This window comes from Numenius arquata, chromosome 13, assembly GCF_964106895.1.
Source record: "Numenius arquata chromosome 13, bNumArq3.hap1.1, whole genome shotgun sequence".
NCBI classification, from domain to species: domain Eukaryota; kingdom Metazoa; phylum Chordata; class Aves; order Charadriiformes; family Scolopacidae; genus Numenius; species Numenius arquata.
Window position 1 is genome coordinate 11,025,184 of NC_133588.1, and position 25,808 is coordinate 11,050,991.

The 25,808-nt window shown below is 59.6% G+C and overlaps 3 protein-coding genes across 3 annotated transcripts in view; 2 read left to right on the top strand and 1 right to left on the bottom strand.

Moving 5' to 3' along the window:
- ANKRD11 (ankyrin repeat domain containing 11) overlaps positions 1-12,041 on the top strand; it is a 160,749-nt gene extending 148,708 nt beyond the window's left edge. Inside the window, exons 10-14 of the mRNA XM_074158206.1 lie at positions 267-7,000; positions 8,274-8,372; positions 8,480-8,623; positions 9,787-9,879; positions 10,772-12,041. Of these exons, the coding sequence (XP_074014307.1) occupies positions 267-7,000; positions 8,274-8,372; positions 8,480-8,623; positions 9,787-9,879; positions 10,772-10,957 (7,256 nt within the window). The 3' untranslated portion in view covers positions 10,958-12,041. The remainder of the gene's footprint in view (positions 1-266; positions 7,001-8,273; positions 8,373-8,479; positions 8,624-9,786; positions 9,880-10,771) is intronic.
- Positions 12,042-15,109: 3,068 nt separating this feature from the next.
- Positions 15,110-18,454, top strand: SLC22A31 (solute carrier family 22 member 31). Its single transcript, XM_074157870.1, has 9 exons — positions 15,110-15,466; positions 16,072-16,175; positions 16,257-16,411; positions 16,575-16,743; positions 17,093-17,238; positions 17,355-17,463; positions 17,544-17,758; positions 17,897-18,008; positions 18,106-18,454. Exons 1-9 carry the CDS (start codon positions 15,110-15,112, stop codon positions 18,452-18,454), a joined length of 1,716 nt encoding a protein of 571 aa, XP_074013971.1.
- Positions 18,455-18,748: 294 nt separating this feature from the next.
- CDH15 (cadherin 15) lies at positions 18,749-24,913 on the bottom strand. The gene is made up of 14 exons (XM_074157868.1): positions 24,863-24,913; positions 23,012-23,164; positions 22,666-22,821; positions 22,429-22,573; positions 22,185-22,345; positions 21,841-21,969; positions 21,573-21,758; positions 21,248-21,501; positions 20,978-21,120; positions 20,668-20,904; positions 20,346-20,585; positions 19,685-19,821; positions 19,446-19,601; positions 18,749-19,365 (listed from the first exon to the last, which is right to left on the bottom strand). The coding sequence occupies exons 1-14, from the start codon at positions 24,911-24,913 to the stop codon at positions 19,168-19,170; spliced, it is 2,346 nt and encodes a 781-aa protein (XP_074013969.1). The 3' UTR covers positions 18,749-19,167.
- Between the last annotated feature and the right edge of the window lie 895 nt (positions 24,914-25,808).

Sequence of the window (25,808 nt, forward strand, 5' to 3'; positions counted from 1 at the left end):
ACCCTGTTAAGAAGTTCTTCTCTTGATAAAACCCTGGACGTTGTTTTGAGGAGCACCCCGTGCAGGTTTGAGGCTGGATGGATAGCTGTTCCTTTCTAAAAGATCTCCGAACCATCTCGAGCTTTGAGCTGCAGACTTAGCACAGGCTGGGTGAGGCAAAAGGGCGGCAGGGCCATTGGCAGGGGTTCACGCCTGCAGCAGACCCATGATGTTCCCTCCCCAAAGCCCCTCGCAGCCCTTAACGCGTTCTTCTTCTCTCTCCGCAGAGACCTCAGAAGAGGAGGATGCCCCTTCCTTCGCTCCCTCCAGCTCTGTTGATGGCAATAACACAGACTCAGAGTTTGAGAAGGGTTTGAAGCACAAGCCCAAGGCCCAGGAGCCCCCCAAAACCATCACCCCGGTGAAGGATGAGTATGAATTTGATGAGGACGATGAGCAGGACCGGGTCCCGCCAGTCGATGACAAACATTTGCTGAAAAAGGATTACAGAAAAGAGACTAAAGCAAACAGTTTCATTTCCATACCCAAAATGGAAGTGAAAACTTATACTAAAAATAACACAATTACACCAAAGAAAGCTGCCCACCGCATCCTGTCGGACAGCTCGGACGAGGAGGAGACCAGCGTTGCTGTGGGGACGGGGGAGAAGCTGCGACTTTCGACCCACTCGATATTGCCCAGCAGCAAGATTCGGGAGCCCGCCAGCACAAAGGCGCAGAAGGAGAAAAGCAAAGTAAAAAAGAAGCGGAAGAAGGAGACAAAAAGCAAAGAGGTTCGGTTTGGCAAAAAAAATGACAAATTTTGTTCCTCTGAATCAGAGAGTGAAAACGTGGAGAGTGAGGAGGATGATAGAGACTCTCTTCAGAGCTCTAGCTGTGTAAAGGACTCAAGGCTAGTGCTAAAGGAATCCTCCTTGTTTAACTCTCTCTCTGCCTCATCGACCTCTTCTCATGGGAGTTTAGCATCCCAGAAACATAATCCCAATCTTACAGAACAGCACTCCAAGCACTGGAGGACGGACAATTGGAAAACCATATCTTCTCCAGCTTGGTCAGATGTCAGTTCCTTATCGGACTCCACCAGGACGAGACTGACGAGCGAGTCAGACTACTCGTCCGAGGACTCAAGCTTAGAGTCGCTAAAGCCCGTCAGGAAGAAACCAGAGCACAAAAAGAAAAACACCCCACACAACACTGTTTCTGAGAAAAAGAATTCATTCCATAGCAATGTGGATGGAGCAATTCCAAAGCTGGACAAGGAGGGGAAGGTTGTTAAAAAGCATAAAACAAAACACAAACATAAAAACAAGGAGAAGGGGCAGTGCCCCATCAGCCAAGACATTAAAATAATCAAAACGTTTTCTTTTGAGTTTGAGGACTCTAAACAAAAGCCTGAGAAAGGCTTGATAGTAGAGACGGAAAATCCAGTCGAAAACAAATTGAAAGTGTTAAAGCATGAGCGAGAACACAGTAAGAAGGAGGAAAAGCTCCCCAAAGGTAAATCGGAGGAGAAGGAGTGGTTGTTTAAAGATGAGACTGGAAAATCCTCGAAAGAGGAGAAATCATTAAGAAAAGTCAAAGATGGTAGTAAAGACATGAGCAAATCCTTCAGAGAAGGATTAAGTAAATCAGAAAAAGACAAACCTGTAAAGGAGAAGTCTCCCAAAGAGGAGAAGCCGAGAATACACAAGGAGGAGCGAAAGAAGAAGTCAAAGGACAAGCAGTCAAAATCTGAAAAGAAGAACGAACTGAAGGAGGAGAAGGTTTCTAAACTAGAGAAAGAAAAATCCTTCAAGGAAGAGAAAGAAAAATGCAAAAAAGAAAAACTTTACAGGGATGAATCTGGGTTTGATGAGTTTAATAACAAAAACCAATTTCCCGAAAGCGAGGACACAAAGTTCAGCCTTTCGGATGATCAGCAAGAGAGGTGGTTTTCAGACTTGTCTTCTGATTCATCCTTTGATTTCAAAGGTGAAGATAGCTGGGACTCTCCAGTAACAGATTTCAGGGAGATCAAAAATGACACCGTGGCAAAATTAATCATAGAACCTGTGAAAGAGGAAATTAAAGACAAGAAAAAGGAAAATAAAACAAAAGAGAAGAAGGAATACAACGAGAAACGTAATGAAAAGGACACTTACTTAAAGAAGAAAGAGAGGGACTATGTGGACAAAAGCTCCGAGAAGAAAAAGGACCAAACGGACAGACACAAAGTTACTCCTAGTTATTTGCCTGAAAAGGATAAGAAAAGGAAGGATTCTGCAGAGAGTGTCAAAGAGAGGAAAGAAAAAGATACCGGTGAAACCAACAAAGACAGAAAAGATTCCTCTGATGGCTCTAAGGATCGAAAAGATAGCAAAACGAAGCAGGAGGAGCCCTATCGAGATGATTTTAAAGAATATGGCTGCGAAACCTTCTTCAAGGATAAGTCTGACCCTGAATTCAGCGGTAAAACTCTGGAGAGTTGGGAGAGGCACCATTCTGGGAAGGAAAAGGAGAAGAAAGATGCTCCTGATAAAGAAAAAAAAGAAAAGGTGAAGCCAGAGAAATACAAGGAAAAATCCAAAGAAGGCGACAAGGAGAAAAATGAAAAAGTTGCTCCTGAGAAAATCCTGAAAGACAAAGAACTAGACAAGAGTTTCAAAGAGAAAAAAGAAACTAAGGAGAAATACAAAGACCTACACAGCAAAGACAAAGAAAGGAAGAGTTCTTTTGACCAGGTTAAAGAGAAGAAAGAGAAAAGCTTCTCCACAGATCGAGAGGACTTCTCCGAGAAGAAGGATGAGAAGAAAGGCAAGGAGAAAAGCTGGTACAGCATTGCAGACATCTTCACAGACGAAAGCGAAGACGAGAGGGATGATTACAGCTTGACTGGGTTCAAAGTCAGCGACTCTGCTGGGAGCGAAATGCATCGTCTGGACAATCTGCAGGAGAAGGACGATGGTGCAGCTGCTGAGAAGGAGCTGTACCCTGACAAGCACCGCAAGTACTCCTCCGACCGGCAACACTCGGGAGAGAAGCAGAAAGATAAGGACTCCAAGGAGAAGAAGAAGGACAAAGGAACATCGGAAGGGGGGAAGGAGAAGAAGGAGAAGAGTTCCTTTGAAAAACACAAAGAGAAGAAAGATAAGGAGTCCACCGAGAAGTACAAGGACAGGAAAGACAGAACATCCATAGATTCCACTCAAGAGAAGAAAAACAAGCAAAAGCTCCCAGAAAAGGTTGAAAAGAAACATGCCAGTGACGACAAGGTGAAAAGCAAGCATAAGGAGAAGCCGGATAAAGAGCATTCCAAAGAGAAAAAGTCTTCAAAAGGAGGGGAGTCAGAGAAGAGCCTGCTGGAGAAATTGGAGGAGGAGGCTCTGAACGACTATAGGGATGACTCCAATGACAAAATCAGCGAGATCTCTTCTGACAGCTTCACAGATAGAGGACAAGATCCAGGACTGACCAGCCTCTTTGAGTCTTCTAACCTCTCTCTTACTGATGCCGCTGAAGAAAAGTTTAAGGACTCTCTCCCTTTACCCTGCTTGCAGGACAAACTCAAGGAGAAGGAGAGACACAGACATTCCTCATCTTCATCAAAGAAAAGTCATGAGAAAGAAAAAGCAAAGAAGGAGAAAACAGAGAAAAAGGAGAAAACAGAAGAATTCAAAGACTCCAGCAGCAGAAAGGATTCCTCTCATTACGAAAAAGATTTCTCTGTGGATGGGGAGGCTTTTAGCACTTCCTACAACATGAAGGCAGAGCCTGATGAGGAACCAGAGAAAAGCATTGATTACTTATTTTCCGAAAAGAAAGATAAAAATGATTCTGAAAGAGAGCTGTCAAAGAAGGCGGAAAAAGAAAAGACTTATGGTTCCAGCACCATCAGCACAGCTAAAGAGAAAAAGAAGCGAGATAAACACAAGGAAAAATGGAAGGAGGAAAAGGAAAAGCATAGAGACAAACATGCAGATGGTTTCTTTAAACATCACAAAGACGAGCCAAAGTCAACACTAAAAGACAAGGACAGTCCACAAGTTACCACCTTTAAAGATAAATCAAAGGAGGACAACCTCAAATTCGGTGAAACCAAACTGAAGGAGAAGCTCAAGGAGAACCAAGAGAAAGACAAATCCGAGTCAATAAAAATAAGCAATGGGAATGAAAAAATAACCCTATCCAAAGACAGCGGCAAGAAAGATGCCAGGCCAAGGGAGAAACTTCTGGGAGACGGTGATTTGATGATGACCAGCTTTGAGAGGATGCTGAGCCAGAAAGACCTGGAAATCGAGGAGCGCCACAAAAGGCACAAAGAGAGAATGAAGCAAATGGAGAAAATGAGGCACAGATCCGGAGACCCCAAATTAAAGGACAAACTTAAAAGCTCAGAAGATGTGCGCAAGAGGAGTCTGGATCTGGCAACAAAGAAGCCGTTAACGCTGGATACTCAGCTCAAGGACAAGAAACTTAAAGAGTTGGGTCCACTGACTCCTATACTGTCACCGGAAAACAAGGCGCAGCCTGCTGTTGGGACAGACTCTAAGGACTGGATCACGGGTCCTCAGCTGAAGGAGATCCTCCCGGCGTCTCCCAGGCCGGATCAGAACCGGCCGACAGGAGTCCCGACCCCGGCATCCGTCGTCTCTTGTCCAAGCTATGAGGAGGTGATGCAGACGCCCAGGACTCCCTCATGCAGCAACGAAGACTACACGGACCTGATGTTTGAATGCGCCGACTCGCAGCACTCGCTGCCCATATCCACAATGTCCATGAATGCATGTTCTCCATCCTTCTTCGACAGATACGCGAACGTTTCCAGTGGGCTCCCTGAGAATCCGAGTCAGACCCCGACGCGTACCATACCCTCCACGAACCTTTACCGTTCCATCTCGGTTGACATCAGAAGGGCACCTGAAGAAGAATTCAGTGTCGGAGATAAATTTTTCAGACAGCAAAGCGTCCCGGCGACATCAAATTATGACTCTCCAGTGCAGCATTTAATGGAGGAGAAAGTTCCCCTTCCTTCTGTTCCTGCTGAGAAGTTCCAGTGTTTATCTCCTGGGTATTACTCACCAGACTATGGGGTTTCATCACCGAAAGTGGAAGCTTTGCACTGTGCACCAGGAGCTGTCAGTGGAGTTGCCCAGTCGCCTGAAAGTGTCTTTTCTGGTTTACAAGCAAAATCCTCCCCTTCGCACAGAGACGAATTGCTGGCTCCTTCAGTAGAAAGTGCTCTTCCCCCCGACCTTGGCATGCCCTTGGATACCACGGAAGAGCAGCAAGCTACTGCCTCCATTATGCCACCAGAATCTACCTACTTACCACCAATTGAGGAAAACCATTTCAGCTCGGGTATGCCAGAGCAAAACAATATAGACTGGGATAATCCTCCTTCCAGAAACCCTGACCCCGCCATACCTCCCAGCCTGATGGGCAACCCGGCAGAGCACTCGGTCAGCTGGTCCATGGGCTCAGAGCTTCTGATGAAATCTCCCCAGAGGTTTTCCGAGTCCCCTAAACCTCCGCTCTGTTCCCTAGAGCCGATTCATCCTACACCGGTAGCCTTCATTCCCACAGATACTTCCTACCCTGTTTCTCCCATATCTTACCCTCTGTCAGTGTCTGAACCGGGGCTCGATGAAGTCAAGGAGGATGCTGAGGAAGCAGTTCCAGGAGAAATAGCGAATGCTGAAGAGCAGGCGCCGTACATGTCCCCTACTAGGTTAGACACGTTCTTCAATAACTGCAAGCCCCTTCCAGAAGAAGCACCTGAGATACCTCCAGAGCCCCCTTGTATGCCAGCAGAACCTCAGGCAGAAGTTGTTAGCGCGCCAGAAAACAACTACTTGGAAAACAATAATGCTGCGCCCGCGAATACAGAGGAGGCGGTAACGTGGCCTGATCCCTTCACCAATACAGAAGATGACTTGGACCTCGGCCCCTTCTCGCTACCGGAGCTGCCGCTCCAGCCTAAGGATGTTGCAGAGACAGAGATGACGGAGGCAGAAGCGGTAGAAGAAAGCCCAGCAGCAGCTTCAGAAACAAGCGCTGGGATCATTAAAGCAAGCGCATCCGTAATAGCCTCCGGAGAGCCGGAGGAGCCACCAGCCAGCCAGGCAGCTGCTGTCCTGCCCGTGGAGACAGAGCCTCAAGCAGAGGAGCAGAAACCAGAAGTGGCTGCACAAGAAGCCACCCCCGAAGCACTGAACGTAGCTGAGGAAAAAGGAGCAGAGGACTCGGAAGCACAGATTTTCCAACAGACCCCATCCGAGTCTGCTCAGGCAGAGAGCAAAGAGGTGGAGGCTGTGCACGAAGAGCTGTCCTCTTCTGGTGGGGTAGCAGAGAGCAGCTCCCAGACCTGTCCCCCACCGGTGGCCACCGCCGAGGGCAGCGTTTCACAGGAGGGTGCTGCGGCACGTGGTGGGAGCCAAGTCCCTTCCTCCCAGGCAGATGCACCTCCGGGCAACGCTCAAGCAGAAATCGTTGAACCAGTACAAAAACCAGTAGCAGAAGCTCCCAAACCGCCCAAAATAGAAGAGATTCCTCAGCGGATTACCAGGAACCGGGCTCAGATGCTCGCCAACCAAAACAAGCAGAATGCCGCCTCTTCTGAAAAGGAATTTCCTCCCGTGTCTGCGCCCGCCACACGTGCCAAAGGCCGCATTACCGAGGAGGACGATTCCCAGGCTCAGCACCCGCGCAAGCGCCGGTTCCAGCGCTCCAACCAGCAGCTGCAGCAGCAGATCAACACCTCCACCCAGCAGACGAGGGAGATGATACAGCAGACACTGGCAGCTATCGTAGACGCTATAAAACTGGACGACATAGAACCTTATCACAGTGACAGGTCCAACCCTTACTTTGAGTACCTCCAGATCAGGAAAAAGATTGAAGAGAAGCGGAAAATCCTCTGCTATATTACTCCCCAGGCTCCGCAGTGCTACGCCGAGTATGTCACCTACACGGGTTCCTACCTGTTGGATGGCAAGCCTCTAAGCAAGCTCCATATTCCAGTGGTGAGTCACCTTCTCTCTTTAAACCCCAGCATTAGGGACTGTCCCCTCCTTTGGTGCTACAAGCACAGCCAGGTTGTCCCCTGTGCGTCACGAGTGCCCTTGCAATGCCGATGGCACCCCGGGCCATGGCTTTACCCTGCTTTTAGAACGTGCTTATGATGACAGATCTAAGCCTCGATAAGTGGATGGCTGCATGGTAAATGCATCCTCTGAGATGCTCCATTTTTGCAGGGGAGACCTCAGGCTGCGCTTGGGAACCTGAGATTTGTTCAGGCTTTAGAGCAAGTTTATATGAATCCACTGGATTTGAGGCTGGAAGGCAAAACTGCTTTTATAAGCAGTGGTAGTAACGGGATAACGGACCTAGAAGACTGTAGGAAAAAGGTGGCTCATGACTCCTGCCTTCATTTTCCCAAGCACCAATATTCGACTTGCCGATACCACACGCTCCTTGGCGGTGGGATCTGCATTTCCCTGCTGTGCTGCATGAATGGACTTGCTAATACAAGCGCATCAATAAAATTAATGCTGCAGGCAGTAAATCCGGGATCCAGCCTGGAGGGTCGATATGAACAGCCACGTCAGGCTTCATTCCCTGCTGCAGGGAGTACAGATGCCCCTGGTCTGCGGGTGTTTCTGTGGCAGTGTAGTCCATGCAGGAGTTACTGTTGGTGTGAGTTAACACGTGCTCTGTCTGCCCCAGCACCGCGGTGCTTGTGGCCTGTGTTCACATCAGCTTGTTCCTTCCCGGACTAACCCAGAGCCACCAGCTCCTCTGTTCTGCAGCTTGAGCTGTGCTGGGGGAGCACTTTGCTCCCCAGGAAAGTGCAGGACAGATCAGGACACAGGCACCCTTCCCGGTGCACAGACTGGGTGCTCCTGGCACTATTTCTCCAACAGTATCATCCCCTTCATCACACACGCTCAGACCCCTTTACAGACTGCCCTTGAAGCACCTGGGGTGATTTAGGCTCTGTCTCTGCAGCCTGAGCTCATCTCTTGGCACAGGACACCTCTTGCCCCGTTGTCTGGCCCCTCGCTGTGGTCTGAGCACCGGCAAGACGTTGTCCCATGCCACCTGCCTACTGAGGAGATAGGCAGACCTTCTCCTCTGGCGAGGTCCATACAGCACCCCCCGGGGTGGCACCGACTCCCCCTCCAAGCCCTTGGCCAAGGTGCCTTTCAGCTGGGTGGCCGGGGGAGCAGGCACCCCTGGGGGCTGTGCACCCAGCGGCGCTGCTGGCTCTAACCCTCTGCTGTCGTGTGCCCGCAGATCGCCCCGCCGCCCTCGCTCGCGGAGCCGCTGAAGGAGCTCTTCAAGCAGCAGGAAGCCGTCCGGGGGAAGCTGCGGCTCCAGCACAGCATAGAACGGGTAAGGGAGCGCTCCGGGGAAACTCCCACTGGGGAAGAGATCCCCGAATTTCTTCTGCTGGGGAAACTGAGGCCGTCATGCTCACTGCTTCGTTTGCTCTTCCTCAGGAGAAGCTCATCGTCTCCTGCGAGCAGGAGATTTTGAGAGTTCATTGTCGGGCAGCAAGGACTATTGCCAACCAGGCTGTGCCCTTCAGTGCCTGCACCATGCTGCTGGACTCCGAGGTCTATAACATGCCTCTAGAAAATCAGGTCAGTGCCTGTCTTGATGGTGGAGAAATGTCTCAGAGGTGCTGTGCCAGACCCCGAGGGAGGCGGTGCTTTTCTGCACGGAGGGAGGGATGGATGTAGGCAGGAGCTACTGAGGCTCTCCCTGAGGCTCAGGTGCCTGTCACCCACCATGGCACACAGATGCAGGACATCCTGCAGGAGGTCTCCTCAGCATGTGCCCAAGTTGCCTATCTGACTCGGTTCTGGAGTCGCCTGTTCTTGGATACCCCGCATGTGCGCAGGGGAAGGAAATACATCCGGGAACATGGGGATACGGGGAGCATCGTGTCTCATTAGGAGCAGAGATGACTCACATTTATCAGTGAGTCTCAGGACCCTCTGCCTTTCTTCTAGGTCGGGATCATCTGCACACTTGAAAGGTTTATTTTACTACGCCCTGGGATGTCTTTTCCTGTTGAAGGAAGGGGAGAGAGCCATTAAATTGATTTGTGTCTGAACAGTGGCTTTGAAAGAGCCAGACTCTGTCGCACAGCCCACAAAAAATGGTCATTTCTTCCTTCGATTTCACATCCTTCTGTGCCGGAGAAGGGGGAATCGTGTCCGGTGTCTGCAGCTGGTGGCCGCGGGGCTGCGGTGGTCCCGAGCCATCCCACCAGCACCCTCTGCAGCCCAGGCCCCGCAGCTGCCGCCAGCCTGGCTGCTCGGGGAAGCACCTTGCTGCATTGCGGGAGGGATCCTGTGCGGGGGGGGGGGGGGATCCTGGAATTTATTACTGACCCGGCATATTGATCCAGGAGCCTTGATTCATCCCTCGGCATTTCCCAGCCAAGTGTCTGGGCTTCTCCAGCGAAGACTTTATGATCTTGGGTATAAGTTGAAGGAGACAGAGAGGTGCGGGTGCTGTGAGGGGCTGGCACGGACAGATTCTCTGCAAAGACAGCAAAAATGGGGGGGGTGTGTGCAGGCGTGCGTCTGTGCCTCTCTGAGGCCAAAGCCCCCGGCAAAGAGCTGCCAGAGCAGCTGGGAGCAGCGTCCTCTATTGTCCCTCCCTGCAGGCACCTTGTTTCTGGTGAGCGTGTGCCCTAAGAGGGGTTTGGATACGGCCTGTTAGACCTGAGACTGCTTAAGGTAAAAGAAATAATAATAATCTATGGTGTAATTCCACTTTGCTGTCTTTTGCTCAGGGAGACGAAAACAAATCGGTCAGAGACCGTTTCAACGCGCGACAGTTCATTTCCTGGTTGCAAGACGTGGATGACAAGTACGACCGAATGAAGGTGAGAGGCGCGGGAGCCCCGGTGGTCCCGGTCCTGCTGCTCTGCCTCCTGCCGGGAGGGTCTCCCGAGAGGGGTCCCGGCTGTTATTGTGGCTGCCTTTGTGGTTTCCAAATATCTGCTGGGAGCTGGTGTCCCGAGGTGGTCTGGGCAGCGTCAGGCTATGGGGGACGCTTCTGTGCGTGGCACGGCAGAGAGGTGGGAGCCTCTGCGGGGACTACGGGAGCGCAGTTGCCTCTGCTGGTTCCAAAAAGGGAGAAGGGAGACACGTTCTGCTTAGGGTTGTCTGTCTGACTCTTGCTCTGCTTCGTTCCATCTGTTCTGGAGCTTTCTCGATCAGATAAACCCTCAGGGCCTGCTCTTTGCCAGCAACACAGCGAGCTCAAAACCTATGGCAGACTTCAAGGTGGCAGGAGCCCATGCAGTGATTTGCAGAGTGCTCTGTGGAGCTCCGGGTGGCAAACTCTGGCACGGCAGGGAGCAGGGACAGTTGTGCTTTCGGTTGGTGACACCGAGGGAGTTGGCAGCTCCAATGAAGGGAGCAGGACCCTACTCTCAGGCACCTGAGGGCCACCACTGGGGCTGATGGTGCCTGTCTGCGAAGGCTGTCACCAGCGGGGTCAGTGCTCTTGAGTGTTTACGAGCCTTTAGAAGCTTTAGAAAAAGCTCACAAGGCTTTTTCAGGTTTGCCCCTGCTCCTGTTGGAACTGGGCTCAGCAGGCGTCCCCAGTCCAGGTTTCCTTCCTCCAAGGATGCATGTGACATCCTTTGCTCCGTCCCGTGCTGCTCTGCCCACCACGATGGCTGCAGGTCCCCTGCCTTTGCCAGGTGGGACCTTTCCTGCCCTCTCCTGCCCATGACTCATCTCTGCTTGGTTTTTTCTTCCCCCATCCAGACATGCCTGCTCATGCGACAGCAACACGAAGCTGCTGCCTTGAATGCAGTGCAGAGGATGGAGTGGCAGCTGAAGGTGCAGGAGCTGGACCCTGCGGGGCACAAATCCCTCTGCGTGAACGAGGTGCCCTCGTTCTATGTGCCAATGGTCGACGTGAACGATGACTTTGTGCTCTTGCCGGCATGACAGTTCAAAACCAGGAGACATCACTGAACACTGGCAAGGACGGGAGCCCTCCGAGGTCGGGCGGTCGAGCTCACATTCACCCTTACCGCTTGCTGATGAATCCCTGGTCAGAGGAGGAGGAAGCAGCTATCGGCAGAAAACAAAACAATAAGAAAAATAATTGCACTTTCTTCACAACGCGTCCCTCGCTTCCGGACTGACGGCAGCTCCGCCGGGCAGCGGGACGGGGCGCATCTCCTTTCCAACCGGCTGCTGCGGCAGGGAGGCAGCCGGTCTGCGCGGGCAGCGAGCACTCACCGGCCGAGAGACTGGCAGAGGCGTGGAGGGAGGAGGCCAAGGACACCATTTGTGTGTTGCAGAAGCTGCTGAGCGGGGCCAGCAACCACGTGATTCATGTACTTGTGAACACCGTGATTTCCAGCTCTCTGTTTTCCACCGGTCGCGGATCTCCTCTCGGGAGAAGCTGCAGTAGGAAACCATGGGGGGAGGGGGGGGTGTTTTGAGTTTCTCGTTCCATCCTGGGTATGTCTAAAAAAAAAACAAAAAAAAACAAAAAAAAACCAAACAAAAAAACCACACACACACAAAAAAAAAACCACAACAAAAACAATTAGAAACAAAAAAAGACAGCGTCCAAGTTGGGCAGCCGCGGCTCTGAAGGTGTGGACGGCTCCGGGGTGCGCCCGCGGGGCCCCGCAGCAGCCGCTCGCCACCGTTTGGGAAGAGCAGAGGAGCCGCCTGCGCACCGTGGGCCGGGGCGGCACGGCACGGCCGGCGGCGGGCGGGGAAATGGTGACGCAGAGAAAGGACTTTGCCAACTGTGTTTTTAATGGAGTAAAATCCATGTGGTTTATATATTTTTTCCTTTAATCTTGGGCATTTCGTTTCTCTTTCTGAGAACATAACTTGAAAACACTACAGAGCCAATACTCATATAAAGAAAAATTGTATCCCATAAATGCTGTACAGTTTTTATATACATTAACAATGTACTTTTGCTGCCTTCTAGATAATTTATTTTGCAACACATTACTGCACAGTTGTAAATAACTTATGTACTGTAACATCACTTTCAGTTATGTGTAAAGAAATAAATAAATTAATTAAAATTATCTTTGTATGTACAGTTCACCCCAGGCAGCGCTTTCCCTGTCAAGGAAAAAATAAGGGCCAAGGCGTTGTGCGGTGTCACTCGGAAGCCCGTCTGATGCCCTCAGGTACGCACAGGTAGTCCCACCCATGGTGTGTGCTGCAGGGATCTCCGGATGCTGACCTCATCTTTAACACCACATCATTTTTCTCCTCTTTCCCCTGCCCTTTTGCGTTTGGTGGAATTGGAAAGCCGGCGGTGCCAACCCTGTGGCTGTGGCAGGGTGGATGGTGGAGAGAGGGGAGCCCCCTGTGCCACGTGCCAGCCGGGACCACAGAGCGATGTGAAGAATGACGTTTGGGCTTGGGCTGGTGAGTTTTATGTGCCCCATGTAGCCGTAGCGGCTGCAAGTCGAGGAGCTGGTGTTTTGGGGCTGCAGAGCTTGGAGAAGGACTGGTGGAGCCCAGCGCTGCCCCGCGGATGCAGGTTGTCGTGCTGGGGCGTCTGCTCAGTGCTCCCTGGATCAAGAGGATGGAGGCAGTGCCCAGCGGGAGCATGGCTTGGCCCCACTGGGACCAGCCCTGGCGTTCGCACCCATGCAGAGTCCAGAGGAGTCCATAATCCCATGGAAAGATGGTGCCTGGGTCTGGCAGGAGGAGTTGCCCCATGCTGAGCTCACCCACCAGCGGGCTGCTCTCCTCCGCAGCCCGGCAGAAACAGGGGGAGGCTTCACCTCCTGGCTGGGGACACATGATGTGTGGCTTCGGGGCTGGGGGCACACGGGCTCACAGGTGTCTGCTGGGGCTGCCCTGTGGTGGGAAAGGGCCACCAGCTTGGCAATGGACCATGGCTTCTTCCTTGGGGGGCTGCCCCAGACGTGCTGCTCTCAGCGGAGCCGTATCCCCCAGCCCAGGCTCAGTGCAGTTGGCAAAGTCAGTCCTCAGCACAAACTCAGGGATGCGGCTGGAGATGGACTCAAGTGCCTCTTCCAAGCCCTCTGTGCCTTGTTTGCTCCTTCTGCCTGACCTTTCCCGGCAGGCAGAAGTCCTGGCTGCCCACCCTGCCTCTCTGCTTGCCGATGCTGACCCCAGCACGGGCTGGGGGACGGCCCCCATGGACACCCACTGTTGGCGCCCGGTTCTCCTGCCTCTTCTGTTCAGCCCTGCCGGGTACCCAGGCTGGTTGAACATCTTGGCTGCATTTTTCTGGAAGTGGAGGTGTTACAAATGCCGTTTGGCTCTTCCCGTGCTGGTGCGACCAGAGGAGACCCGTTGAATTCACAAACTGCTTTTCAGCCCCATCTGCCTCTTTCTGCAGCGCAGGCTCTCGCTCAACCCAGGCAGCCGAGGGGGTCTGGGAGCCTGTGGACCACCAAGCCGTCACCAGGGCACAGGCAGTACCGGGTCGCGCTGCCAGCATCTGAGTAGCCCCATGGGTCCCCACTGTGCTGGGACACCTCTGTGCCTGGCTCCCCCCGCGCTGCCGCCAGCTTTGCAGCCAGTTGAGGAATTTTCCACCCTCCTCGCTCCAGGGACCTCGAGTTTCACTCCATCATGTCACAGCAGCTTCATAAGAGCCAGGGAGGGGGTCCTGCCTTCCCCTCCCCGACCCCCCCCAGCTCCTGCCGTGGCCTGTTGCTGGACCAGCAGCACCAGCGAGGACCAGAGCTCACTGCAGGCAGAGCGGGACTGTTTCTTGCCAGTTTCTCCAGTTTCTTACTGGAGCCAGAGTGGGTTTTACCCCCAGTCCTTGCCCAGGGCTGCCAGGTCGGGGTGGGCAACCGATGCAAGCGCCAGGACCGGGTGGCTACTTCTGCTCCAGGGGTTTCTTCTGACAGAACACAAGAAAGCGGACACAAGTAGCACTTATTTTTTAACTCATTTCCAGCCCTGTTCTTTCTTTTGTTAAACCACCATAAATTAATCTCTGTAAGCACAGAGACACCTTTTAATCAGCCCGTGTAAAGCAAGAAAAGTCCCGTACTCTCTTCCCACCCCGCTGCTGGGAGGCTCGGGAGTCCCCAGGGTAAGTTTTCCTCCCGGTGCCGCTCCTCCCAGCCACGTAGGTGGGTGCAGGTACCTCCCAGGCCAGGTCCCACCTTCTCTTGGTGCTGGTGGGATTCTCATGGTGGTGCGTGGGCCGAGCAGTGGTGAGGCTGCCTGGTCTGCAACGCACCGGGGTCATTTTTTCACATCGTCGTTTGTGTACACGGTGGTGGGCACCGAGGGCACTGCGCACCCCCCCACGCCCCCTGGCACCCACGTCCTTTTGGGATTTGGCTTCCCGGAGGGAGGCAAAAAGCGAAGGCAGATGTGCTTTTTCTACTGATGCTGTTGTCTGTCAGAGGTCGTGTTCGTAAATAAATTATTTTAAAAAGAGAGGAAAAAAAAAAAAGCTTGTTTGCAACTTGGCTGCTTTGTTGGCTTTTCCCACGGGCTCAGCAGGGCGCTGGGTGCTCTGACCAGTTCCCTCCTCGGGGAGGGGAGGGGGGGGGGGCAGACGTCACCAGCCCCCTTTGAGGTTCAGGGGGACCTGGGTGCATTTGTGGGTGGTCCCGGAGGTCCTGGCTGCACCCCTGTCACCACCTGGAGTCTGGAGTCCCCCGGTCCCAAAGGGGCTGCCTTGGTCTGGAGGGCTTGGGGGGGGTGAACCAGGGCTGGGGAGGGTGAACTGGGTGTGTGGGGGGCAAACTGAGGCTTGGTGGGGGGCAAACTGGGCTGGAGAGGGAGAATTGGGCTTGAGGGAGGGGGTTGTGTGTGTGTGAACTGGGGCTGGTGGGGCCGAACCGGGGGTTGGGGGGTGAATAAGGGCCGGGGGGGCGTGAACCGGAGCTGGGGGCGGCGGACCAGGCTTGGAGGCTGAACTGGCCTTAGGGGGGTCTGAACCGGTGCGGGGGGAACCCGGAGCTTAAGGAGGGCAGAGCCCGGGGGAGGGTGGGGGGGGTGTCCGAGCCGGGCGGGCCGTGGGCCGGGCGGGGGCGGTCCCCTCGGGGGGCCGGTCCCCGGCGGTGCCGCCCCCCACCTGCCGTCCCCGATCCCGAGCGATCCCGTGTGGCGGGGTTGATGGCGGCGGGGGGGTGCCGTCCGCGGGGCCTCCGGGCGGCGGGGGGGTGGGCGCCGTGCGCGGCGCTGGCGCTGGGGTGGGCGCTGGGGTGGGCGCTGGGCGCGGCGCCGCCCCACCGCTGCCGCCCCGACGCCGCGCTGCTGCCGCCGCCGCTGCGCCGCCTGGCGGGGGCCGCCCTCCTCCGCGCCGCCGTCCCCCGCCTCCGCGGCGGATGGAGCCCCTGCCAGCTTTACCGGTACCCGCACACCGCCGCCGCCGCCGCCGCCGCCGCACGACCCAACGGCACCGGGCCCTGCACCCGCGGGTGGCACTACGCCCTGCCCGCCGCCGGACTCCGCTCCAACCTCGTCACCCAGGTTGCGGGGCGGGCGGGGGGGAGGTTGGACCCTGAGGAGGGTGGGGGACCCCTGGGGCCGGGTGGGTCTGTGGTTCTAGAGGGGGCTGGGAGGGGTCCCCTGGGTGCAGGAGGGGCCAAGGGGTGTCCTTCGGGGGAGGCTATGTGGGCTGGAAGCCTGGGGAAGGGGGACAGGGAGGGGAGCCTGGGGAGGAACAAGCTGGGGACCCCAGCAAAGGTTCCACAGGAAAGCCTTGGATGCGCAGGGGGAGCACCAGGGGGTGTCCTGGGGTATTTGCTTGGGGTGTTTGGGGTATTTGCTTGGGGGCCCCCAGACATCCTGGGGAAGGGAGAGGGGGTTGTCAAAGGGAGAAGGTGAGAAACTCACTGTGGAGGGCTTTGGGGGGTGGCTGGGAGGAGCCTTGGGGTGTTGGGGAGGGGACAGCAGGCAGGGTCCCTCCACATCCAGCCCCACATCCACCCCTGTGGGGTGGGGGCTGGCCAGAAGTCCCCCAGGCAACTCATGGGGATCGTGACTCCCATCCGTCCCACCCCTGCGGGCAGTGAGGAAATGTGCCGGGACCCCCATGCTGAGGTCTCCCCACTGTGTCCCCCCCTCTCCTGCAGTGGGATCTGGTATGCACCTCACGCTGGAAGGTGCCTCTGGAGCAGACCACGCACTTGCTGGGCTGGATGCTGGGCAGCGTCGCCGCCGGCCTGGCATGTGACAGGTAACTGGGGGTCTCTGGGGTGGCTCCCCCTGGGCAGGGGGGCACCATGCCCAGCCCCGCTCACAGCCCATCCCCTGGCAGGTTCGGCCGCCGTCCCACCTTTGTGGTGTCCCTGGTGCTGGCAGTGCCCCTGGGCCTCAGCGTGGCACTGGCCATGAACTTCATCATGGTCCTGGTCACACGGCTGCTCTTCGGGGCGGCTCTGGCAGGAGCCTTCCTCTCCCTCTACGTGGCACGTGAGTGTGCTGGCGGGGGGTCCACGGTGGCATGGGGACTGAGGATGCTCCAGGGTGTAGGATGCTTCAGGGTATAGGATGCTTCGGGATGCAGGATGCTCTAGGGTGCAGCGTGCCCCGCAGCCACGTCACCCACGGTGCACCCCTTTGCCCCTCCTGCCAGGGCTGGAGCTGTGTGACCCCCCGCACCGGCTGGTGGTGACGATGGTGGCCGGCTTCTTCTGGATCGCCGGGGAGCTGCTGCTGCCAGGGCTGGCCGTGCTGTGCCGGGACTGGCGGGTGCTGCAGGGCGCCGTCACCATGATCCTGGCTCTGCTGGCTGCCTGCTGGTGGTAAGGACCTCCCAGCCGCGGGGCTGTGTACACAGGGAAGGTTCCCCCCCCGCCGTGGTGGGGCTGAGCAGTGCCCTGAGGCTGGCACCAAGCCATGCCTGGGGAGTGCCAGGGCGGCACCCCAGCCCAGCACACCCTGCCCAGGGCCACGGTGGGGATCAAAGGCTGCCTGGGGCTCTCCAGGTGGAGCGTGGGGACCCCCCCCCCGACCTGGGTAAATGTTTGCTCAGGTTTGGAGTTGAGGGTTTCTGGGCAGCGTCGCTTTGAAGCCGGGAAGGGGGGGGGGGTGCAGCGCTGGAGGGGAGCCAGGCACCTGGGGAGCCCCGTGACACCGATGCTTGTGCCCCAGGTGCCCAGCGCTGCTGCTGGAGTCACCACGATGGCTACTGGCCACGTGGCAGCTGGAGAGGGCCAGGAAGACCCTGCAGGCGCTGGCCGAAAGCAGTGGCCCCAGCTCCAACGAGGGCTCCTGCCACCAGGAGAGCCTCCTCGCAGGTGTGTGAGGAGAGGGGAGGGGACTGCCGAGGGTGATGTGGCTGACAGGCCCCCTCCCCAAAGCCGGGGGTGGTGGGATGGTGCCAGCTTTAACCCGGGTGGCCCTGTCCTGGCAGAGCTGGAGTCCCTGTCTGAGGGGTCCCCGCAGCCCAGGTACCACGCCGTCTGCGAGATCTTCAGCACCAGGGTCATTTGGAAGAACAGTGTCATCCTCGGATTCGCAGCGTAAGCAAGCAGAAGGGTGGGGGGGTGTGGGGTTGGGGTGGGGGTCCCGCTCGTGGTCCCTTGACCCTGCTCTCCCGCAGGTTCATCGGTTCCGGCATCCGCCACTGCTTCACCCGCAACCTGGACCCCCACCTGCCCCACTTCTTCTCCTCCTACTTCGTGCAGGTGGGCACCGAGGTGGCTGCCTGCCTCTTTGTCTGCCTGACAGCCGAGCGCTTCGGGCGCCGCGCCATCCTCCTCCTCTGCACCGTCCTCACCGGCATCTCCTCCCTCCTGCTGCTGGCCCTCACCCAGTGTAAGGATGGACGGGGGACCCCCGCCCTCCCTGCGATGGGATGCAGCGCCCAGCTGGGAGTCTGGGGGTGGGAACAGGATGCTTGGGGGGGGATCTGTGCAGGATTTGACCCCTGATGGTGTTTCCCCCCCACCTCAGACCTGCTGGACCTCATTGTCCTGACCCTATCCGTGGTGGGCATCACCGCCTCCCACGCTGTTGCCATGCTCAGCATCTTCTTTGCCAGCGAGGTCCTCCCCACTGTGATCAGGTAAGGGGGGAGCCTCCACCTTCCTTGTGCTACCCTGGGGTAGGGGGGCGCCAGGACAGGGTCCCCTGCGCCCGCTCTGAGCATGTTTTCCCTGCAGGGGTGCCGGGCTTGGCCTCATCATGGGGGCCAGCTTTGTGGGCAAGGCGGCCGCCCCCATCACCGCCATCCCCAACAGCCGGGGCTTCTTCCTGCACCATGTGGTCTTCGCCTCCTTCGCCATCCTCGCCGTCCTCAGCATCATGCTGCTGCCGGAGAGCCAGGGCCGCAGCCTGCCCCAGTCCCTGCAGGACGGCGAGAGCCAGCGCCGGCCCCCCCTCTTCCACCGGCCCCCCCGTGAGGACCACCTGCCCCTCCTCGCCCCCCAGGGCATCCCCCACGACTACTCCCGCCTCGCCGCCTCCACCAAGAGGATGCTGGGCTCCCCGGCCGCACCCCGTGAGACATAGCTGTGTCGTTGTCCCTCCCTCCGGCCAGGGTCTCCCTGCTGCTGGGGGGGCTGAGCACAGTGCCAGGATCCCCACGGAGCACCGGGGCCCCCATCTGTGGGTGCTTGTGGGGACGGTGGGGTGCACCCGGGACACGTGCGGTGGCTGGGCTGGGGGAAGCAGCGCACCCACCCCATGGCGGGGCCGGATCCTGCCCCAGGAGGAGCTGTGCTGGGAGTCCTGGGGCGGGGGTGATGCCCCCCCTGGGGTGTTCGAGATGGGTGCTTGCCAGCTGCCAATAAAAGTGCCTTGTTTCTACAGGCGGCTGGCGTGGTCGGGGGCCCCGTGCGGTGCCCCTGCCACCGGCCCCCTTTTCTGGGATCTTTATTATGAGGGAACCGGGAGAATCCTCACCCCCCCCCGGCTCTGCAGGGTCTTATTCCCCGGGGTGTACCCCCCAGGGATGCCTGTGTCCTCGGCCTCTGCCTTCCTGCGGTTTGCTGGGCACAGGGTCTGCGTGTGCGCAGGCGTGCAAACCCTGGCCCTGAGGCCTCTCTCGGTGCACACGCGTGTACAGAGCCCCCCCATCTGGGTACCTGGTGCACACACGTGTGCAAAGCCCCCGCAACCAGGCATCTCGTGCACATCCGTATGCAAAGCTGCTGCATCTGGGCATCTGCACATGCGTGTGCAAAGCCCCCTGCTGCCCCCCACCCCCCCCCACCCCATCCCTGCTACTGCCCATAGAGGTCGGCCAGGCGCCGGAATCGTGGCCCCCACTCGCTCAGGTAGTCGTAGTCCTGGTCCTCGTCTGTCAGGCTGGAGACGATGGAGCTGAGGGGGCTGGCGACGGAGCCCGAGCCCTCGTAGTCGTAGATGAGGGCCGTGTCGTAGGGGGGCACGCTGGGGTCGCTGTCGGCTGCCTCCAGCCCCTGTGGGGACAGAGGGGCATTGTCAGCCCCAGCAGAGATGAGGGACTGGGGGCAAGGGGGGCCTCAGGCACTGTCCCCACCTCGTTGATGAAGTCCTCGATGTCGGAGGGGCTATTGGGCAGCTTGCGGGGGGCCAGGGGGGTGGCAGAGCTGAGCGGGGCGTCCCTGCGCACTGGTGGCTTGACCCGGGGCGGGAAGAGCTCAGGGTGCCGGAGCTGGTTGATGTCGTAGGCATCCTGCGGGAATGGGAGGGGGTCAGGGGTGCAGGGCTGGGACAGACCCCTTCCCCGGGACCCCTCCCTCCGTGGGTCCTGCTCACCTGGTCCTCCTCGCCTCCGCCCTGCTCGTCGTAGTTGAGGATGTTGTCACGCATGTCGTCCTGCGAGCGCTGCAGCAGCCCCTTGTGCAGAGCCCGCCGGCGCCCACGCACCCGCGCTGCCCCCAGCCCCACCAGCACTGTGGGAAGAGGGGGAGTGGGCTCAGGGTGGGGTACGGGGGGGCATGGGGGGCACAGGGCGGTTGGGTTGGGTTGGGATGCAGTTGGTGGGGCTGGGAGAGTGGGGTGGGGATGCTGGTAGGGGTTCAGGGTGGGGGATGCTGGGCAAGGATCGGATGGGATGATGAGGGAATTGGTTAGTGGGGGTCTTGGTAGGGGTCAGAAGGGGTTGATGGAGGGGGGGGCGGGATGTTGAGGGTCATGGGCAGGGACTGGATGGGGTGGCCAGGACCAGGATGGGGTGATGGAGAACATGAGTAGGGAGTGGATGGGGTATCCTGGACCAGGATGGGGTGATGTGGGCTATGGGTAGGGTTTGGATGAGGTGTCCTGGACCAGGATAGGGTGATGGAGGGGGCTGGGGGGGACGACAAGGTGACAGAGTGTGCTGGTGGGTTTGGGGTTGGTGCTACATAGTAGGGCATGGGCTGCTGGGTTGGGGCAGGATGGAGGAGCTGGGACGGATGAGGATGGTGTCACTCACCAAGGAGGAGGATGATGCTGCCGAGGATGATCATGAGGGCCCCGAGGGTGATGCCGGCCCCAGCAGTGGCGGCGGCCAGGACACCGTCCTCACAGGTGCCATCCCGTCCACAGTGACACACCGAGATGTTCAGCAGCTGCTGCTGCTCCTGTGGGGGGGTCCCCGAGTCCCGGAGCAGCAGCGGGAGCGAGTAGGGACCCTCAGGCAGCTCCACCAGCACGGCCAGCACCGCGTGGGTCACTGCGGGAGGGTCACGGGCAGGGTGTGAGTGGGGGTCCGCTGACCCCCTCTACGCAGCAAACCCGCCCCCATCAGCCCTCACCATTGAAGCGGGTGATGCTCCAGTTGCGGGTGAGCTGGGGGTGCTGGGGGCTGAGCTGGAAGTGGAAGGGGGCACCGTGGGGGGGCCGGTCATCATCCGTGGCCCCCAGGAGCAGGCGTCCCCCACGGCCTGGCCGCCCGCAGACCACCCCGGCCGTCGGCTGCAGCAGGGGCGCATGGTCGTTCACCTCCAGGATCTCGATGGAGAGGGTGCCAGTGGCAGAGAGCGGGGGCTCGGCTGGGGGCAGAGAGCAGAGAGGTCAGGGGGGGACAGAGGGGTGGGGGACACAAGGCAGGGGGGGGTCGCTCACCATCATCACGGGCAAGGACCAAGGCGATGTACCAGCCGCCCTGCAGGAAGGCGGAGGGGTGCAGCAGCTCCCGCTTGGTGCGGACGGTGCCGGCGTGGGGGTCCAGCTGCAGCCAGTCCGCCGGGTCGTAGAGCAGTGCGTAGCTGTGGGCATGGGGGGAGCATGCCGTCACCCCCTCCCAAAAACACCCACCCTGGGCTGCGGAGATGGGAGCCCAAACGTGGCAGGTGCCGGGAGGTGATGGAAGGGGACCAGGTGCCTGGGACTCACCTAAGGGTCTGGAGCTGGTGGGTGTCAGGGTCGCTGGCGGTGTAGGTGGTGATGGAAGTGCCCGGGGGGGCCCCCTCCAGCACACTGACCCGCCGGGGGTTCTCACGGAAGATGGGTGCCTCGTTCACGTCCCGCACTCGCACCCGCACAGTGGCCAGTGCCCGGGGGCTAGTGGGGGCCGTGGGTTCCAGCGGCTGCTCGTTCTGCACCGACACTGTCAGCTCGAAGCGGTCCCGCACTTCATGGTCAAGTGGCTGCCAAGAGGGTCCACAGGTCAGCCAAGCCATGGGACACCCCCGTGGTCCCCTGGCTGCCCCGTGCCCACCTTGGCCACAGAGAGCACTCCATCGTTGGTGTAGGGGTCGGTGTGGATGGTGAAGGCACCCTCGGGGTCGCCCTCCAGGATGGTGAATTTGGCCAGCCAGTTGGGTGAGCCAGCCAGGTCCTTGTCGTGCACGAAGACCTTGCCCACATCCACGCCGGCCGCCTGCTCCTCCACTTCCATGGAGAACTGGGGGAGAGGGACGTGGGGATGGTGTCTGCTCCCACCCACTGACCCACACACATCCCCCCCATCCCACCCCAGCTGCTACCTCCTCCTTGGTGAACTCAGGAGGGTTGTCGTTGATGTCCTCCAAGTAGATGACGGCCGTGGCGGTGGTGGTGAGCCCATCCCCAGACATGTCAGCTGCCTGTACTGTCAGGTTGTACACCCCCACGGTCTGCAAGAAAGGAGCGGGGGAGCGGAGGAGGGGTGTGGGGTGCTGTGCCCTGCCAGCACCCCCCAGGGAGCCCAGAGATCCCCCAGATGCTGGCCACCCTGTCCCCATGCCTGGGTCTGCCTATGGCTGGAGATGTGGTTTCACCAGCTGGGGGTCTCTGGTTGCCCCAGTCCTGGTGCCGCCCCGGTGCCACCCGTGCCCCTCATGCCTGCTACCTCGCGGTCAAGGCCAGGCCGCGTGGTGCAGATCTCGCCGGTGGTGGCATTGATGCTGAACATGACAGCAGCTCCCTGCTCCAGGATGGAGTACCGCAGCGCTGCGTTGTCCGTGTCGGGGTCATCAGCATCAGTGGCATCCACTGTCATTACGCAGGTTCCTGTGGCCACAGGAGAGCCCCGGTGGGTGCCAGCGTGGGGGCTGTCTCAGCCACCCCAGCCTTGGCCCCCCGCCTGGACCCACCTGGCTCAGCCCCTTCCACCACGTGCCCCGTGAAGACATCCTGCCGGAAGAGTGGCCGGTTGTCGTTCTGGTCCACCACGATGATCTCCAGGTCAGTGGGGTCCTCCAGTGTCATGCCACCCAGGTCCAGCGCGAAGGCTTTCAGCTGCGGGCGCAGTGAGGGTGGGTCAGCACCCCAATGCGGGGGGGGGGGGGGGCGCTGGAGAGGGGGCTGTGGGCTGCTGGGAGCATCCTTACCCGGAAGCGGTCATTCTCCTCCCGGTCCAGCATGGCATTGAGGAAGACCTTCCCACTGAACTTGTCAATGGAGAAGATGCCCAGGGGCTCTTCGTCCACCCCTGGCCCCTTGATGCTGTAGATCACCCCCCCGGGCTGCTGCTTGTCCGACTTGATCTGCCCCAAGGGAAAGCAGGGCTGGTGGTCCCAGGGCTGGGGGGTCTGTCCCCTGCCTGAGGTCCCCGTCTGCCCTGACTCTCCCTCCATGCCATATCCCCCACGTGAGGTGCCCCCATTCAATCCCTCTGCTCAGGGTGCCCCCCACCCTGCCTCCTGGAAGAGAGGGGGGGGGTGTGTCCCTGCCTACCTGCACCAGGAGGTGGGGGATGCGCTTGTGGTTCTCCGAGACGCTGATGGGGGGGATCACCCAGGCCCTCTTCACCCTCCGCAGACCCTCGTGCTGCCGCCAGGCCTGGGGGCTACCTGAGGCTGAGGAGCTTGGCTGGGCTGGGCTGGCACCCTGTGGGGGGGAAACAGTGCTGCCGGTGACCCCGAAATCCTCAAGAGTGGGGTGCGATGCCGGGGCAGTGGGCAGGGCCTTGCTCCTGGGATGGGTCCACAGTGCTGGGACCCCCTGATTGGGTTGGGTCTGGGGGAGCAGAGAGGCCACCCGTGTGTAGCTCCCCCAGGAGCTTTGTGCTGGTGGTCCCCTGACATCCTGGTGTGATGGTGACAGGCGTCCTGCGAGCCTTGCCAGGAAGGGGTGCCCCTGGGCATAGCCCCATGCCATGGCTGGGCTGTGCCCCATGGGACCCCTGTGGTGGGGATGTAGGAGTTATGGCCCCGTGTCACCATCACGTCACCACATGGATGTGGCAGCGAGGGCAGAAGGGTCAGGGCTGGGTTTGGGCAGCATGGGTGGCCCGGCCGGAGCACAGAGAAGGGGCACTGGGTGGGGTTAGAGAGCCAGGGGGGCTGGGATGGAACTGGAAGCTGGTGTGGGGGGATTAAGAACAGGGACTCAGGGAGCAGGAGTTATGGGGGGGCTGCAATGATGGTCAGGGAGCTGTGGGGGCTAGTGTGGGTTTAGGGGCCATGAGGGACTGGGCTGGGGGGGTCAGTGAATTGAGGGGGTGGCATGGGGGTCTGGAGCTGTGGGGAAAGGGTGTGGGGGCTGGGAGGGGGGGCAGGGAGCTGTGAATGCAGCCTACACACACTGCCCCCTCCCCATCAGCTCCGTGCCACATTCCATCAGGGCTCACCCTCATCCGGGGCCCCAGGGAAAGGGCCATCCCCTCTCCAGGGAGGGAGAACATCTGGGCAGCACCAGGCCTTGCACCCACATCTGCACCCATCCTGGCCGCACCGCTGGGTGCCCCAGAGTGTCCCGGGGTGCCCCAGGTCCCCGCGTGGGTAACCTGCCCAGGGTGGGGGAGTGGGGCAGCGGGGATGGCTGTGCTGGGGGTCCCTGGGGGATGATGTGGGGCTGTGCCAGGGGATGTGGGGTGGGCTGCGTGCCAGTCCCACAGGATGGGGAGGACAAGGGGCTTGTTTTGAGGCTCTGACGGGAACTGCCTGAAGCCTCCAGCTGTCCCTTTGCCCTCCTCAGGAGAGACACCCCTTCCCTGGGAGGCCGCTGGAGCTCAGGGCAGATGGGGAGGGTGACTGGGGGCAATGGGGGCCCTGCTGTTGGGGGGGCTGCCCTGCAGATCCCCTTTTGTTCCCCTGCCCTGAGCACCCGGCCGTGGGGTCCAGGCCAGAACCCCAACAGCTCCGTGTGGCTCAGGCCTGAGACCGCGGTGAGGGGCTCTGGGGGGACATGCATGGACAGTGGGGTGCAGGGGGGGGTTTGGGATTGCAGCTGGAGTGGGAAAGGGGGGAGCATGGTGTTTCTGAGCACCTAACCCTCCCCCAAATCCCATCTCCCTGTTCACAAACGCAGGCAGTGTGCCGGAGATGCAAGCTCCCCCCTGCTGCTGCCATCTGTGGGGTGGGAAATGCCCCAAGAGGGGCATCAAGCCCCTCTCACCCCCATCCCCATCCCCGCTGCCCCCAGGGACATGTCTCTGCAGGGTCTCGGGTCCCGCTGCCCCCCGGCACCGCATCCGGGCTCCCCATCCTGGCAGGCCCTCCCAGGGCACGGAACAAGGGAGTCCCCATCGCCATCCCCGTCCCCATCCCCATCCCCACCCCTTCCCCGTCTCCCCGTGCCCCTTACCCGAGCGCAGAGGGGGGCGAGCAGGCAGGCGAGGAGGAGCGGGGGGCCCATGGCGGAGCGGGGCGCAGTCCGGCCGCCAGCCCCGAGCCGCTCGCCGGCCCCGAGCTAAAATAACCGCGGGGCTGGCTGAGTGACAGCACATGTGCTGCCGAGCGGGCCGGGCCCCCCCCCGGCCGGGCAGCTGTCCCTGCCGCCCCCCCGGCCGGCAGCCTGCACCCCCAGCCCGGCGGGGGCCCGGCGGGGGGCCGGCGGGGCGGGCGGTGGAGGGGGCCGGGCTGAGCATGGGGGGATGCGGAGGGGAGCGGGGGGGGGTCCCCGCTGCTCGGGGCGAGGAGCCGGGGGTACGCAGCCCCCGGGGCAAGGCGGGCGGGAACGCGGCAGCTGTCGCCGGGCGCGCCCCGGGGATGCCGCGACGGGGCGGGCGGGGAAGGAGAGACCCGGCCCCGCAGCCCCCGACACGGCCGGTCCGGCACCGACACCGGGACCAGCACCTGCACCGGGACCGGCACCGGGACCGAGACCGGTTCTGCCCGCCCCGCTCCACGTCCAGGCGAGCCCTCCCGGGACCCCCGTCTGTTCCCGCGGCCGGGGCCGCCTGCGCTGGCGGCGGGGCCGGAGCCCGTGCGGGTTCGGGAGGGGGACGGCAGCGTCCCACGGTGTCCCAGCCCCGGCGGGTTCCCACGGGGCGGAGCGGCCTCGGGCTGCTCCCCGAGCCCCGGTAAGGCCGCCGGCCCCGCTGCCCTGGTTCCTGGTGCCGGTTCTGGTGCTGCCCCCGACCACCGGGGCCAGTCCCGTTGCCTCCCCCCCTGACCCCTGCTGCTGCTCCTGGTGCTGCCCCCGACCATCGGGATGGGTCCTTGTGCTGCCCTCCAATCCCCAGGACCGGTCCCGGTGCTGCCCCCGACTCCCGAGAGCAGTCCTGGTGCTTCCCCCCCGACCCCCGCTG

What these genes read in the sequence shown, in the direction of transcription:
- SLC22A31 (XM_074157870.1), top strand. Translation starts at nt 15,110, where the DNA reads ATGGCGGCGGGGGGGTGCCGTCCGCGGGGCCTCCGGGCGGCGGGGGGG. An exon ending in GTCATCCTCGGATTCGCAGC is followed by an intron (nt 17,464 to 17,543) that starts GTAAGCAAGCAG and finishes GCTCTCCCGCAG; the next exon opens with GTTCATCGGTTCCGGCATCC. An exon ending in GCTGCTGGCCCTCACCCAGT is followed by an intron (nt 17,759 to 17,896) that starts GTAAGGATGGAC and finishes CCCCCACCTCAG; the next exon opens with ACCTGCTGGACCTCATTGTC.
- CDH15 (XM_074157868.1), bottom strand. Translation starts at nt 24,913, where the DNA reads ATGGGCCCCCCGCTCCTCCTCGCCTGCCTGCTCGCCCCCCTCTGCGCT. An exon ending in GAGTGCTCTCTGTGGCCAAG is followed by an intron (nt 21,502 to 21,572) that starts GTGGGCACGGGG and finishes CCCTCTTGGCAG; the next exon opens with CCACTTGACCATGAAGTGCG. An exon ending in CACCAGCTCCAGACCCTTAG is followed by an intron (nt 21,121 to 21,247) that starts GTGAGTCCCAGG and finishes CCATGCCCACAG; the next exon opens with CTACGCACTGCTCTACGACC.